Source organism: Eulemur rufifrons, chromosome 14 (genome assembly GCF_041146395.1).
Source record: "Eulemur rufifrons isolate Redbay chromosome 14, OSU_ERuf_1, whole genome shotgun sequence".
NCBI classification, from domain to species: domain Eukaryota; kingdom Metazoa; phylum Chordata; class Mammalia; order Primates; family Lemuridae; genus Eulemur; species Eulemur rufifrons.
The window spans coordinates 34719193-34732338 of NC_090996.1; the positions used below are offsets into that span (position 1 = coordinate 34719193).

Consider the following 13146-nt stretch of genomic DNA (forward strand, 5'->3'; position numbering starts at 1 on the left):
TCCCCTCAGAATCAATGGACCCCAACAAAAGTGGAGACATTAAGAACGCAACCAAACTTGGGTGGTCTGGACTTGAAGACAACCAGGCAACCTACAACACTGTGGGACAGGGAGTGGGGAGGAGAAGGCCTTAAGTCCATACCAGCCAGGACGAGCACATTCTACAGTGAAAAGGCCTGGCCACCGTGCTCTTCTGAACCACTAAACCTTCTTACCGAGGTGGGGGAGTGGGAGAGGACAACAAATACGCTTCTGTAAAATCCAATGATCTACACAGTTTCTTTTCCAAGTAGAGGTTTTGCTCTGCTACTGATTCCAAATGGCCTAATGTACTTTCTGAGTCTATAAACTTAATTACAAATCACCCATTAAGCATGTGGCAAGGTCAGTTCAACACTTTATCTCTGCTGACTGTGCAGATGCAAATTCAGTACCATTGTGGACACAAAGTACAAGATTCTGAAAATATCACCAAGCACTTGAAAGCCATAGCAGCAGGGATGAGGAGAACTAACATGCAGGCACAGCCAGATTCCTGCAACACAAATGAGGAAACTGGCTCTCGGAAAAACCTGTCACGAATGGACTGCAGTAATGACATCATTTCAGCATTTAAAAAAAGAGTGGTCTTATTCAAACATTCTTTGGAACACACAGCTTATCAGAAACTGGTTTGTTCAGAATCTGTAGGACACAGCTAAGGAAGTTCTGTTAATGGAACTCTGAGCATCTAAGCATCAGGTCAAGAGAGAAGAGAGTATATCTGTAAAATGAACAAACTCTTTGACCAAAAATACCACTTCTAGGCATCTAAGGGGGGAAAAAAGTCAGAGTCAAGAACCAAAGATTTATAAGGATATTCATCACAGCATCATTTAAATAGTGAAAAACCAGAAACCACGCAAATGTTTACAATAAGGAGATGGTCAGATAAATTATGATAAAATTTACAACCATTAAACTCTACAATCATTAAAGACATGTTTTTCAATTACTCAAGATGTGGGAAAATGCTTTAAAAAAATCAAGTGAAAAAAGCTAGATGCAAAACAGTTTATGTTGTATGTTCCCAGTTTAGTTAAAAAAGCAAACAAACGGGGGCGGGGAGGGGGCAGGACACGGGAGACCAAAATGTTCACAGTGGTCTCCTCCAGGTGGGGAGCCTGTAACGGGTTTTTTCAGAAAATAAACGTTAGTTTGAAGAAAGTACAGAATCACCCACAGCCCCTGTACAGGTACCCTGGGTGTCTGAGCCATGGGCCTGTCCCTGCAATTCCTCTGGGCATGGGCCACAAATACCACAGCATGTCCTAAGGGGGCTGGAGTCGGCCACGTTTCCTCAGCTGTGGCATGTCATGAGCTGGCCTCCTCAAAGCAAATTTTTAACAGGCCTCCAACAAGTTAAGATTCCAAATGGTAGCCACGCTGTGCTGCCACTCACTGGGGTGGAGAGGCTTAGTGTTCCATTCGGGGACTGCTCACTGTCCTAGCCACTGCCACAGGAGGGGAGAAAACAACCCCTTGATACCTGGCTTCCTCTGTGTCCCCAGGGAAAAGCAAGATGCAGTGGGCTGTCTGAGTTGACAGTGACCACAGCCTCCTGGTGGCATCCTCCCCTCTGAACCAAGAGGACACGTAGAGTGTGGTCTCAGCACTTATATTTACCCTTGCCCACTCTTAGTAACCGACACATGGCTCTTTGGATCTATTAAACAACAGGGCACTAATTTTCTCACCTTGGATAAATCAACAATTATATTCCCATGTACGTATGTCTATGGATGTAGACTGTCACCCACGTCCCACCTTAGAACGTAAGGCACCTGGCATGCCAGGTGATGGCTCTGAGGATGGGATGGATAAAACTTCAGTTGATACGAGTGAGTACAGGTAAGAAAAGAATATGCATGGGCCTTTAAAAATTAAAGGCAAGGAAAAAAGGGACTCAGTGAGGAAAAAGGTGACCCACGAGAAGGGCTCGACTGGCATCAGCTTAGGCAGGGCAGATGTTTCAGCTGTCAGCTGCGAGCGCCAGCTTTGAACCCCTAGTTCTGTGGTTTTGGAGGTTAAGACGGAGCTTGTCAGTGAAGCCCAGGAGGTAGTGGCGCTATTCAGAGGGAAGAATGCAACGGAAGATTCTCCCCCAGCAGCCCAGCCAAGTGCTCTTATTAAAGCTGAGTCTCAGCTCTGCTTGTTTCCCTGTAACTAGATGCCCAGGAAAGACGTCTTTCCTGCATCTGTGTTTGCAGTCAGGAGAGTTAGGAAGCAGCTCCTACACACACAGACACAGGACGTTCTGAGAAGGGTAAAATAACTGATGAAGGGGGGTAAGCTTGAACACAAATTCCTGAAAGAAACAGCCAAGTGAGACCCACCTGACACAGGTAAGCCTTTTCAAAAGCTAACAGGAAGAGAGGGCTCAGCCTCTGGCTACAGGCCCAGGGCGTCCTGCTCCCTGCAACGCCGGAGCTGCACCCTACTCATAGTCACTGGGGCTCCCTCACTGCCCCAGCATGACAGAACACCCCACATCTGCACTCCCCTATTTGAGAGGAGCCACTCTTACCATTACTCTCAATTTGGACCTGGCACACAGCGTGACTGATGGGTCATATGAGGTGGAGGACAAGGGGACAGGAAGGGTTACGGGAACCTTTTCTGGGTGGGCCTTTTGCTGGTGCCTTTGTGAAAGTCTATAGAAATGGCAAAGCTGTTCATCCCCAGGCACATTCGAGTCAGAGGCATGTCTGTGAGCAGACTGCAGAGGCAGCAACGCCTGCCTCTCCCCCGCGAGACTGTCGGCTGCCCCACCGGGAACAGGATAGCCCAGCCCTGCCAGGCCTCAGCAGCTCTCTCCACCTGGGGAGTAGCAAGGCAACACACTGATGCGTTCGGACTGTACTACACAGCAGCGCACCACCACCAACGCATCGAAGGGAAGCAGAGGAAACCAGACCAGGCAAGCCCAGGGTAAGTGCACTATTCTCACCTTCCACGCAGCGCCAACAGGCAAAGTCCACTCTTTATGGGACTAGGTGACTCAGCAATGTAAGGAGGCTTTTAGGTTTTCAACGAAGAGATATAAAAACTCGGCTCTGAGAAATGTTTAACCATAATATAAAAAGGGTGCATGTGACACTGGGCACCTGCACTCAGCTGCTGTCTGCAGGAGACTGAAACACCTGGTCTGTTAATCCCAGCATTCTCTCTCAGACCCTACTCCACCCATCAGGGAGGCCTGCACACTTAAACCTTTCAAGAGACTCTTGGAAGGGCCCGGGCCTCATTCCTCCCCGTGGAGGCCAACAGGCCCAATCTGCTCTGGCTGAATTCTCCAAGGCACCTCCTGGCCTCACCTGGGCCTCGGGGCAGGACTCTGTCTTCCCTGCAATGACCCTGGGGGTGCTAATCAGGCTCACTTCTGCTGCCGCCCCCTCCCGGGCATGGGCTCAGCTTCCAGCCCCAGAGACCAACAAGCTTCAGTGGAACCAGGAAGCCGAGCCCTCGGGTGGCACCCCTGCCCATGTCACTCCACGCCCTCCTGCTTCTCACTGCATGGAGTCTGCCTGCAAATGGCAGAGACCACAGAAATCCTGCCACCAGAGCCATGCCAGAGACACACAAGGGGCCCAGCTGCACCTAAGGGCCATCAACAGGGACGCAAGAAAGAGGGCACACGCACAGAAGCCAAGAACCCTCCAGCACAGGGCTGGTGGCCACCCCAGTGAAACTACAGAAGCTCCCTCCCTGGAGAAGGGTTCCATGATCATGTGTCAGGAAGGGGGAAGAGCCAAGACACACCCGGTCCCCTCGACCAGGGCAGGGCCAGCACGGGGCGGGAGGGCACAGCACACGATTCTGACTGATGCTAGGAGAAGCCGGTAACGCCACGTCTGTCCACTAGTCTGGGCGGGAACTGGGCTGACGTGCACGGAGCTGGGTCCCCACAGCGACAAGGGCGCGTGGAAGCCTCCACGGAGCACAGAGAGCAAGCAAAGCAACCCTGAATTCCTGTTTGTTATTGGTTTTGTTCTTTGTGTGGTTGGGTATTTTTTTTCTTCTTTTCTTTTAAATAAAAAAGCTGCAAGGTTTCCGCCTTCTGCGTTCCCCTTGAGATGGCTGGCAGGTGGTCTGGAAGCGTCCCGGATGGCGGCCGAGCCGCGCTGGGGCAGGTGTCCTGGCAGCGAAGGGCAGCCCGGCCACAGGCCACGTCACTGCACAGCAGCATCCGGGTGGCTCTGGTATCGCTGCCTCCAAACCTCCTGGATCTTTCTGCACCACTTGTGAGCATTCCCACTTGGATCCATCAGGTAATACGTCCTGTTAGGCTGCAAAGACAGAAGCCATCCACCGTTCTCAAGGGAGGCCCACCAGAACCCACACCCCAGCCTGTGAGGGAATCGTGGTCCTGCTGCTGGCACTGCAGGCACCTTCCGGAAGCACGTGAACAGGGTGGGTTTCTTCACTCCACACATGCAGAAATTAAATAGACAGGTGAATGACCTGCCCTCCTCAGGTCACCCCCAAACTGAAAAACAAGCACAGGGTGTGTCCTGGCCCCACTTGGGACTGAGCCATTAGCATGGGCCCCTGGGACGCAGGGAAGGGGACACAGCTGCCCTGACCCCAGCTGCTCCTCCCTGGCCAAAGCACTTAGATGCTTCCCCTCGGAGGCACAAAAGCCTCCAACCACCCTGCAAACAGGGATCCTTGGGAACAGGCTCACCGTGTGAACAAAGAAAGTTTTAAAATTCTTGGCCTCCGGTCGGAGTTCTTGTGACCACGGAATTTCACCTTTCAGGACTTTGTTGACAGGATCTACATAATATAAATGTGGCCCTTCTGTGAGCAATAACTGTCGTCGTCGTGCAAATAAACCCTGATTAAAAAAAAAAAAAAAAAAGACCCTGTTTATCAAGGCTCCGAAGTGGTTGCTGACAACACTTACTGCTGCCTCAGAGCATGGACTGTCCCCAGAGTCACTCGGTGCACAGGGACCACCACAGCCACCTGTCCACTCACCTGGGATACCTCCTCCGCACCTAGGCCCAGCTGCTCAAGTCTCGGACACCGCAGCACAGGTGCCTGCTGCTGAGCTAGCGCAGACGGCCCCAATGACGGCTGGGCCCACTGCTCCCTGGCCCCTCTGCTGCCCTCGGCAGCCACGCCTCGGCCCCTCACAGATTCTCACTCCAGGAGGACCCGGCCAGGAATGGAGGTCAGAAGCCCATGCCTGGCAGGAGCCCCAGGCCAGCACATGGGCTCTGATATTTTCTGACACAATCCATTTAATCCATAAAACACAGTAAGTAACAACTCTTAAGTGCTTTAAAAACACTTCTAATGAAATATTAGACTACGTGCTAAGATATCTGCGTCCTCAACTTGACAGAGAGCTTGGAACCGGCAAGCACCGCGTACCAGGGAGAACCTGGGCTCCCGACCGAGACGCTTTGACGCTTGCTGCCTACCTGGGTGATTCCAAACCGATCCCGAGTGGCTTAAATCTTCCTTAGCTATGAAAGCTAGAGACGATCGCTAAAAAGTGAACCGGAATGGAGGAAGCCATGTCCAACAGGTCGTGGCAGGAGCCAGAGGAAGGAGATCTGACCCTGAGTTAGGACCAGGAGGAAGACACCAACTTGCACAAAAAGCAACAGGAATTTGACTCACCTTTCGCTTATCCACTGGACCCATTTTTAGTATTAAATTATTCTCTACAAACTGATGCCTATAAAAAAAAAAAAAAAGAAACAAGAATGAGACACTCACATGAGAGTTACAGACAGAAATTCTCCGCGCTTCTCCCTTCAAACAAACTCCCCAGTGGCCTCTGTGGACTCTATCCACCCCTCAAAGATCCATCCTCCCTTCAGTAACAGGAGAAAACTCCAAATGCACCCACTGCCATGGAGAGTTTTTAGTTTGTGTTTGGACCAGAGTCTACGGAGACCACAAACACGGCCTGCTGTCACCTCTCGGCATTTGCGCAGGAGAGGCGGACAGGGTGGTCCGCAGAACCGAGCACGCAGCGCACACCCACGTGGTCACCGTAACAGCTGTGACGAAAGCACACTGGATGCCCTGGGAGTCAGCAGGACGAGGTCATTCTTAAGTCACTCCCAAGTTGGGATCCACGATTCAGTGCTCAGGATCCACTGAGTAGATTAGGATCACAAAGCCCTGAAAGACTCAAGCTGTACTTGGCTTAAGAACACCTTGGGCATTTCTACCACTAAAATACTTTAATTGAAATACAGCAGGAATTTGGAAAAGAAAGCCTCAAATACAGGCTTTGATTTAATACACGTCGTTAGCAAGTATACCTCACTTTGATTCTTAGGAGTTTAAGAAATTGTTTTAATATCTGCAGTTGACCTCGTTTGGCGTTTAAAACTAACAGTTACTGATTTATGTTCCATCTGATTTTACTGAAATTCCTGATTAGAGGGTCTACTATACAAATATATTTGGCCGGGCGTGTGTGGCTCACACATCTTGATCCCAGCACTCTGAGAGGCTGAGGCAGGAGGATCACCTGACCCCAGGAGTTCAAGACCAGCCTGAACAACAGCAAAACCCTGTCTCTGCAAAAAATTTTTTTAAAAAAATTAGCCAGGCGTGGTGGCACATGCCTGTAGTCCTAGCTACTCAGGAGGCTGAGGTGGATCACTTGAGCCCAGGAGTTTGAGGTTACAGTGAGCTATGATGATGCCACTGCACTCCAGTCCAGGTGACAGACAGAGTGAAACCCTGTCTCAAAAAAAAAAAAAAAAAGAAAGAAAGAAAAGAAAAGAAAAAGGCATAAGACGACCAAGTAAAGATCTGAGCACATCCCCATACCTGCCTGGCTCCCCACAGGACCAAGAAGAAGCTCTGCCAGTAAGAAGACTGGCAGAGCTGGCAGCACCACGTGACCCACCCGACCTGACCAGTGCCAGGCTTGCCCTGAGAGAGACCTTGTCACCAATGAGGCACTGTGCGGGTTTTGCAAACAACCAAGATCTTGGCCAGGCGCAGTGGCTCACGCCTGTAATCCTAGCACGCTGGGAGGCCAAGGCGGGAGGATCGTTTGAGCTCAGGAGTTCAAGAGCAGCCTGAGCAAGAGCGAGACCCCGTCTCTACTAAAAATAGAAAGAAATTAACCGAACAACTAAAAATAGAAAAATTAACCGGGCATGGTGGCACGTGCCTGTAGTCTCAGCTACTTGGGAGGCTGAGGCTGAGGCTGAGGCAGGAGGATCGCTTGAGCCCAGGAGTTTGAGGTTGCTGTGGGCTAGGCTGACACCACGGCACTCTAGCCCAGGCAACAGAGCAAGACTCCGTCTCAAAAAAAAAAAAAAAACCAAACAAACAAATAAAAAAACCACTTAAGATTTTGAACAAGAGTGCTGTGACCTGTACGGGGAACATTCAATCCTCTCTCAGGTATTTAACCACCACACACACACACACCCTCTTCCAGGTATTTAACCACCTACACACACACACACACATACACACACATCCTCTCTCAGGTATTTAACCACCACACACACACACCCTCTCTCAGGTATTTAACCATCACACAGACACACACACACACACACACACACACACGCACATGCTCGGAAGACAGAGACAGCAAACCAAGGAGATTCTTGCAAAGGACATGACAAGCAGGAGCTACCGCAACACAAAGCACCGAATACACAGACAAACCCATGGAGCCCGACAGAAAGCCCATTCTGACAGACGGGCCCTATCGCATGAGGGTTTGACATCAGGTAAAGAATCCCAAGGGATGATTCAGAGAAGACAGATTGGTGAGATCACACTGGGGGGACAGTCAGTGTGGGAGGCAGAGTCCCTCTGCACTCAGCCTGGGGAGAGCTCTCACTGGCCAACTCCTCAGGGAGCCCGGCTACAGGTGCACGGGGCTGCGGGCACTGAATTCCAGGTCTCAGGGAAGCCTGGCATGGAGGCGATGGGGCCTGACGGTGTCTTTCCAGCCTCAGCCTTCACAATGCACCAAAGTGCCAGAAAGGATGGCAAGGGAGACAGTTCACGATATTAACTGAAGAGAAGGACTAGAAGGAAAAGGTAAGAGGATAATTCCTCAAGCCTATGCGAGCAGAGTTACCTTCCAAGCTGAAAGCAAAAGAAGTCATCAAACACGGGGCAACAGACATGACTCCACGAGAACAGAGACAATCTCTACCTTCAAAAATAACCCAGATAACAGGCAAACAGACTGGGAGAGATTTCCAGCAACTACAGCCTACAAAGGGGCAACATCTGTACTCCACGGAGCAACTAAAAAGTGCCATGAAAGGCCTAATCTCTCAACCGAAATCTGAACAAAGGACACAAACTGGAAATTCCCAAAAGAGAAATCAGGTGGCACAAAAAAGTCCTCAGCGGCCCTGAACACAGGACAGGAACTGAACACTACGGCCCACTGTCCCCTGGGGTGCCGGGAGCCCTGGCACGGAGCTGCTCAAAGTGCTGTTCTCACTTAGCACCGACGGCCCGGAACGAGGACTCGCTGAAAAGCAATTTGGAAATGTGCGTGGAGAAGTAACCTCATGTCCAGAAATCTACCCTAAGGAAAAACGAGAGGAGGAGCACGGAGACCCTCACAGCAGTGTCATCACTCACACTGGTGAGGCTGAGGCCACAGCGACAGCACAGCCTGGCGCTACAGGGAGCAGACGAGGACCCCACGCACACGGTGCGGGCCCCACCTCCCCAGCTTCACCCACAGGGGACACGCCCCACTCCACTGTGGCCAGGAGCCAGAACTCAGAGGGATGGACGGAGACAGTCGATCAAGCCCCATTATCAGCAGAAACACCAGAGTCCGTTCACTTAGATAACAATTAGATTACAATAGGCTATTTATCGACTTTCAAAAGTTTAAGCACTTAAAGGAAGCATTTTGGATTTTTACGTCAACAAGTCAATCCCCACTCTTCCAAAGAAAGCCCGGCCCTAAGTGCCCTTTTACTCTCCCTGGCAGGCCGCAGGCAGCATCCGGAGATTCACAGCCACAGCCAAACCCACACTGGAAACACGCCTATCTCAGCACAAAAACAGGACCTTTCAGCAGACGTCTCACTTTCACATCTGGCATTTTGGCTCCCCTTGGACAGAGATCTCTCTCCCCACCTCTGCACAGATGAGGGTGCAGGGACTGAGGGGCCCACCCCCATCCATTCACAAGGGGTGACCATGTAAAGCCCCCTTTTCCTGATTCCAAAGTCAGAGTGCTCTCACCTCCTCCCCTGAGGCCCCCCACCCAGACCCTGAAAAGACCATTTTCAAGGATCCACGCCCAAGGCCAAAGCCAAGGGCAAGGCCAGCAGCAGGGAAGCACATAGCCACTCCCAGGAGAGCTGCAGAGTGGCTGCCAGAGCTCATTTGCAGCTTTTTCTGACACCTCGTGAAGAGCGGGACCTGGCTTCCCCTCAGGCAAGGGAGGAGCCCGCAGGGGTGGCTGGTGGGCAGCCTTTGCTCGGGGCAGCCCTTTCTCTTCCACTCTGCACAAGACCTCAGAGAGCTTCCCTTTCCCTGGGTTATATTGATCGATGTGTACTTCGTGAGAAACTAAAACTGAGGCATTTTCAAATACTTATTTAATCATTAAAAACAATAAACTCATTCATATCAATGTAAATTTCATTTTAAAAACAGCTATTTTCTAAAACAAAATAATGAATGAGAAGAGTGGTACTGCAGTACGTTCTGCAAATCTCCTGAACGTGTGGGCTAATGAGAAGAGAGCTGGGCTCTCAACCCGCCGTGCCTTCGCTCCACACGAGCTCTCATGCAGGCAGGAGGACGTGGAAAACCCAGTCCCACTCAGGTAAATAGGTGTAAGGGGGAGGGACATTTTAATAGGCTTTTAAGATATTTGTTGACATTCTTCTTTGGTACCACACCACAACCCAACAAGTGGCAGTTTCTTAAAGGTTGGTTGCAATATGGAATCTGAATTCGTAACAATGAATTTTTCATGCACTGCGACATTAAAATCCCATCAATCTGCCTCGTAGCTTGAATGGATCTTCTACTCTTACATGACTTTATAGTGCTATACATTGGTCACCTGGAAAGTATTGGTTTGCTGAGTTATGTAGAGCTTCCAAATGTTGATAAATTTCAATCTACAATACAACAGATTGATTCACTGATATCACTATTCAAAAATAACTTTGAGTATTGGGAAGATGTCAAGCTCAGTTTTCCAAAATACTAATTTTCACTTGAAGATTTCAATTTTATCATTAGTATAAATACTGGCAGTTGTTTTCCTTGAAGTGGCAAGCTCATTCCAATCGTTTTCAAGAAAAACGCTGGCCAAATAGCCAAGTCTGCACAGCCTCCGTCTGCCTGTGAGACCTGCCCGTGAGGAAGACACTCCACAGGCAGAGCACACCGACGGCCACACCAGCGCTTCTCCGCGAGACGGCTGCCGCGCTTGGGTTTGCAGTGTTTCTGCACACTTCTAGTTTCGTCACACGGCATTTAACAAAAGGCATGTTTGGTTTTTTTTTTCCCCAAGCATGAAACAAAGTTTACTGAGGAAGGGCAGATAGGTTTACAGAGCAACAGCAAGAGCAAGATACGTTTGCCACAGATGACAAACGGGCCGCCCTGTCATAGAAATCATGGTTTGGCCCTTTTGTTAACGAACGCTCAGGATCGAGACTAGTTCTGTTCTCTCCCCTCTGGGAGCGAGTGGCTGTGAAGAGCTGGCGTCACTTGGCACTCCTTGGTGCCTTGGCCTACAGTCGTGCTCAGCAGCCAGCAACCCACCACGGCTTTTGTACCATCCGTGCAAATGAGAACACATTTGCTCCGTAAGAAACCGTGACATTCAAACACTCACCCCTCACTTCGACTGGTGCAGCACCATGTGCGCCGTTGCCAAGCACTCAGGTGAAAGGACTCTGACAAGAAGCTGGGGGAACAAGAGCAAAGCAACAAGCCTGGTCCTGACGGCAGAGCCACCGTTTGTGAGGCAAAAGCACAACCTGGCAACAGAAGGAGTCAGTCCCACTTTGTGTCTGCAGTCACACCTCGACTCCAGCAAGTTTCTACTGCACTGGGGACAGCCGAGTGCTGGGACGTCTCAGCTCCAGGCTTTTGTCTCCCAGCCACCATGTGGCGCTTCCAGCCTCGACAACGCACCTTCTCTGTAGGAGCGGCAGCTCTTTAATTTCTAGTCTGAAAGCTGCAACAACCAACTTTGGCTTTTAAAGAGCTCATCACGGCCGGGCGTGGTGGCTCACGCCTGTAATCCTAGCACTCTGGGAGGCCGAGGTGGGCGGATCATTTGAGCTCAGGAGTTCGAGACCAGCCTGAGCAAGAGTGAGACCCCATCTCTACTAAAAATAGAAAGAAATTATATGGACAACTAAAAAATATATATATACAAAAAATTAGCCGGGCATGGTGGCGCATGCCTGTAGTCCCAGCTACTCGGGAGGCTGAGGCAGTAGGATCGCTTAAGCCCAGGAGTTTGAGGTTGCTGTGAGCTAGACTGACGCCACGGCACTCACTCTAGCCCGGGCAACAGAGTGAGACTCTGTCTCAAAAAAAAAAAAAAAAAAAAAAAAAAAAAGAGCTCATCACATATGTGTTTAAAATGATTCTTTTAAATTCAAAAATCCCTTTATCTCGAAAACTCTGATAAGTTTCAAAGTGATGTTGCAACTGGTACCATGATAACATGTGAAAACGTCTGTTCACAGACGCAAACTGGCAGCCTTAAGGTCCACGCAGCCAAGGCAAAGGCAGCTTCTGTCCCATTCTCCTTTACATCTGCAGCTTTGCCCGGTTTCCCTGGAAGAGCCCTCCCTCCACCAGCCACGGCTCTCTGAAGCGTCAGCTGCTGCTTTTTATCGTCTCTAGATGAAGTGCCACAGGGGGCTGAGAAAGCAAGCCGTCTCCCTTTTTAAGTCAATGATCCACACATAAATATGAAAAATATTGTAAATTTCATTTTAAAATAAAATATTAAATACAAAGTAAGTTTCAGATAAAATTTTCTTTTAGAGACAGGATCTTGCTCTGTCACCCAGGCTCAAGTACAGTGGTGCAATTACAGCTCACTGCAGCCGTAACTCCTGGGCTCAAGTGATCCTCCCACCCTGGCCTCCCAAAGTGCCGGGACTACAAACATGAGCCACCGTGGCTGGCAAGAAACACGGTTCTATACTTGCAGGATCTCCCACCGACCAAATTAAGAGATCCCTCAAGCTCTTGGCAGCCATCAGCTTCTAAAATGGCCTGAAGTCTGGAGGGAAGGGAGGCGAAGCCTGAACACAAAGGAAGCAGGCAGGAGGATGTGCATCTTGGCCTACAGCCAGCGGCACCTGCTGTCCTGCCCAGCACCAAGGCAGAGACGCACAGGGGCCGTCTGGGGAGTCACCAAAGGAGCTGAAACGCGCATGCATGTGCAGACAGCATTTCTTGGCTGGGCTCTGCAGAGAAAGCGCCCCTGGCCAGGCCTGTGGAGAGGACAAGGCAGACCATTCTCAGAGAGCCCAGCACACCAGTCTAGAAGCTCCTGCAACAACCAGAACACGCACCACACACCTGCTAGGAGGTGCCTAGTCAGCACAGCTCAAACTGACCAAAAACCCTTTCTCCTGCTCAGTACATATTGATACTCCTAGCAACAACCCTGTAGGAAACAGTGAGTTAAACGACAAGTTTAAATGCTAGCATTGTAGATCGCTACTGGCCAACATCTGTGCTCAGCTGTTCCAGAGGTGAGAACTTCTAAACGTTCAGAACCCCAGTCTCACCCCCATGCTGGCGAGTGGCCGAGAGCTCACCTCCATTCTCTCGTTCCTCCCCACGGAAGACGCCTAAGTCACACTGTCCTCAAACCTGCCCCTACACCTCGTCCTTCCCTCCCATCACCCCAACACTCCTTCCTGTCGCCCTACCTGCCTTGGGCGCCTTTCTGCCCACAAAAAAGGTGGAAGCATAAAAATGCATGAAGTGCCGGTAGAAATATTGGGGCAGAGACAACCTTCTCAACAGACTAAGATGGAAAACATAAACACAGGGACAGGATGGACTTGGAAGAATTTGCCACTTGCATATAACACAGCATCAACAGACTAAAGAGACAAACTGAAGAAAAACGTT

At 50.2% G+C, this 13146-nt stretch overlaps 1 protein-coding gene across 2 annotated transcripts in view; it reads right to left on the bottom strand.

Annotated features, from left to right (window-relative positions):
• Positions 1-4024: 4024 nt before the first annotated feature.
• Positions 4025-13146, bottom strand: part of PDPK1 (3-phosphoinositide dependent protein kinase 1) — a 63839-nt gene continuing 54717 nt past the window's right edge. Inside the window, exons 12-14 of one of the 2 annotated variants that reach the window (XM_069487031.1) lie at positions 5674-5731; positions 4727-4879; positions 4025-4328 (exon numbers count right to left, since the gene is read on the bottom strand). In XM_069487031.1, coding sequence (XP_069343132.1) covers positions 4212-4328; positions 4727-4879; positions 5674-5731 — 328 coding nt within the window. In that variant the 3' untranslated portion in view covers positions 4025-4211. The remainder of the gene's footprint in view (positions 4329-4726; positions 4880-5673; positions 5732-13146) is intronic. The other variant, XM_069487032.1, reaches the window with a different exon arrangement.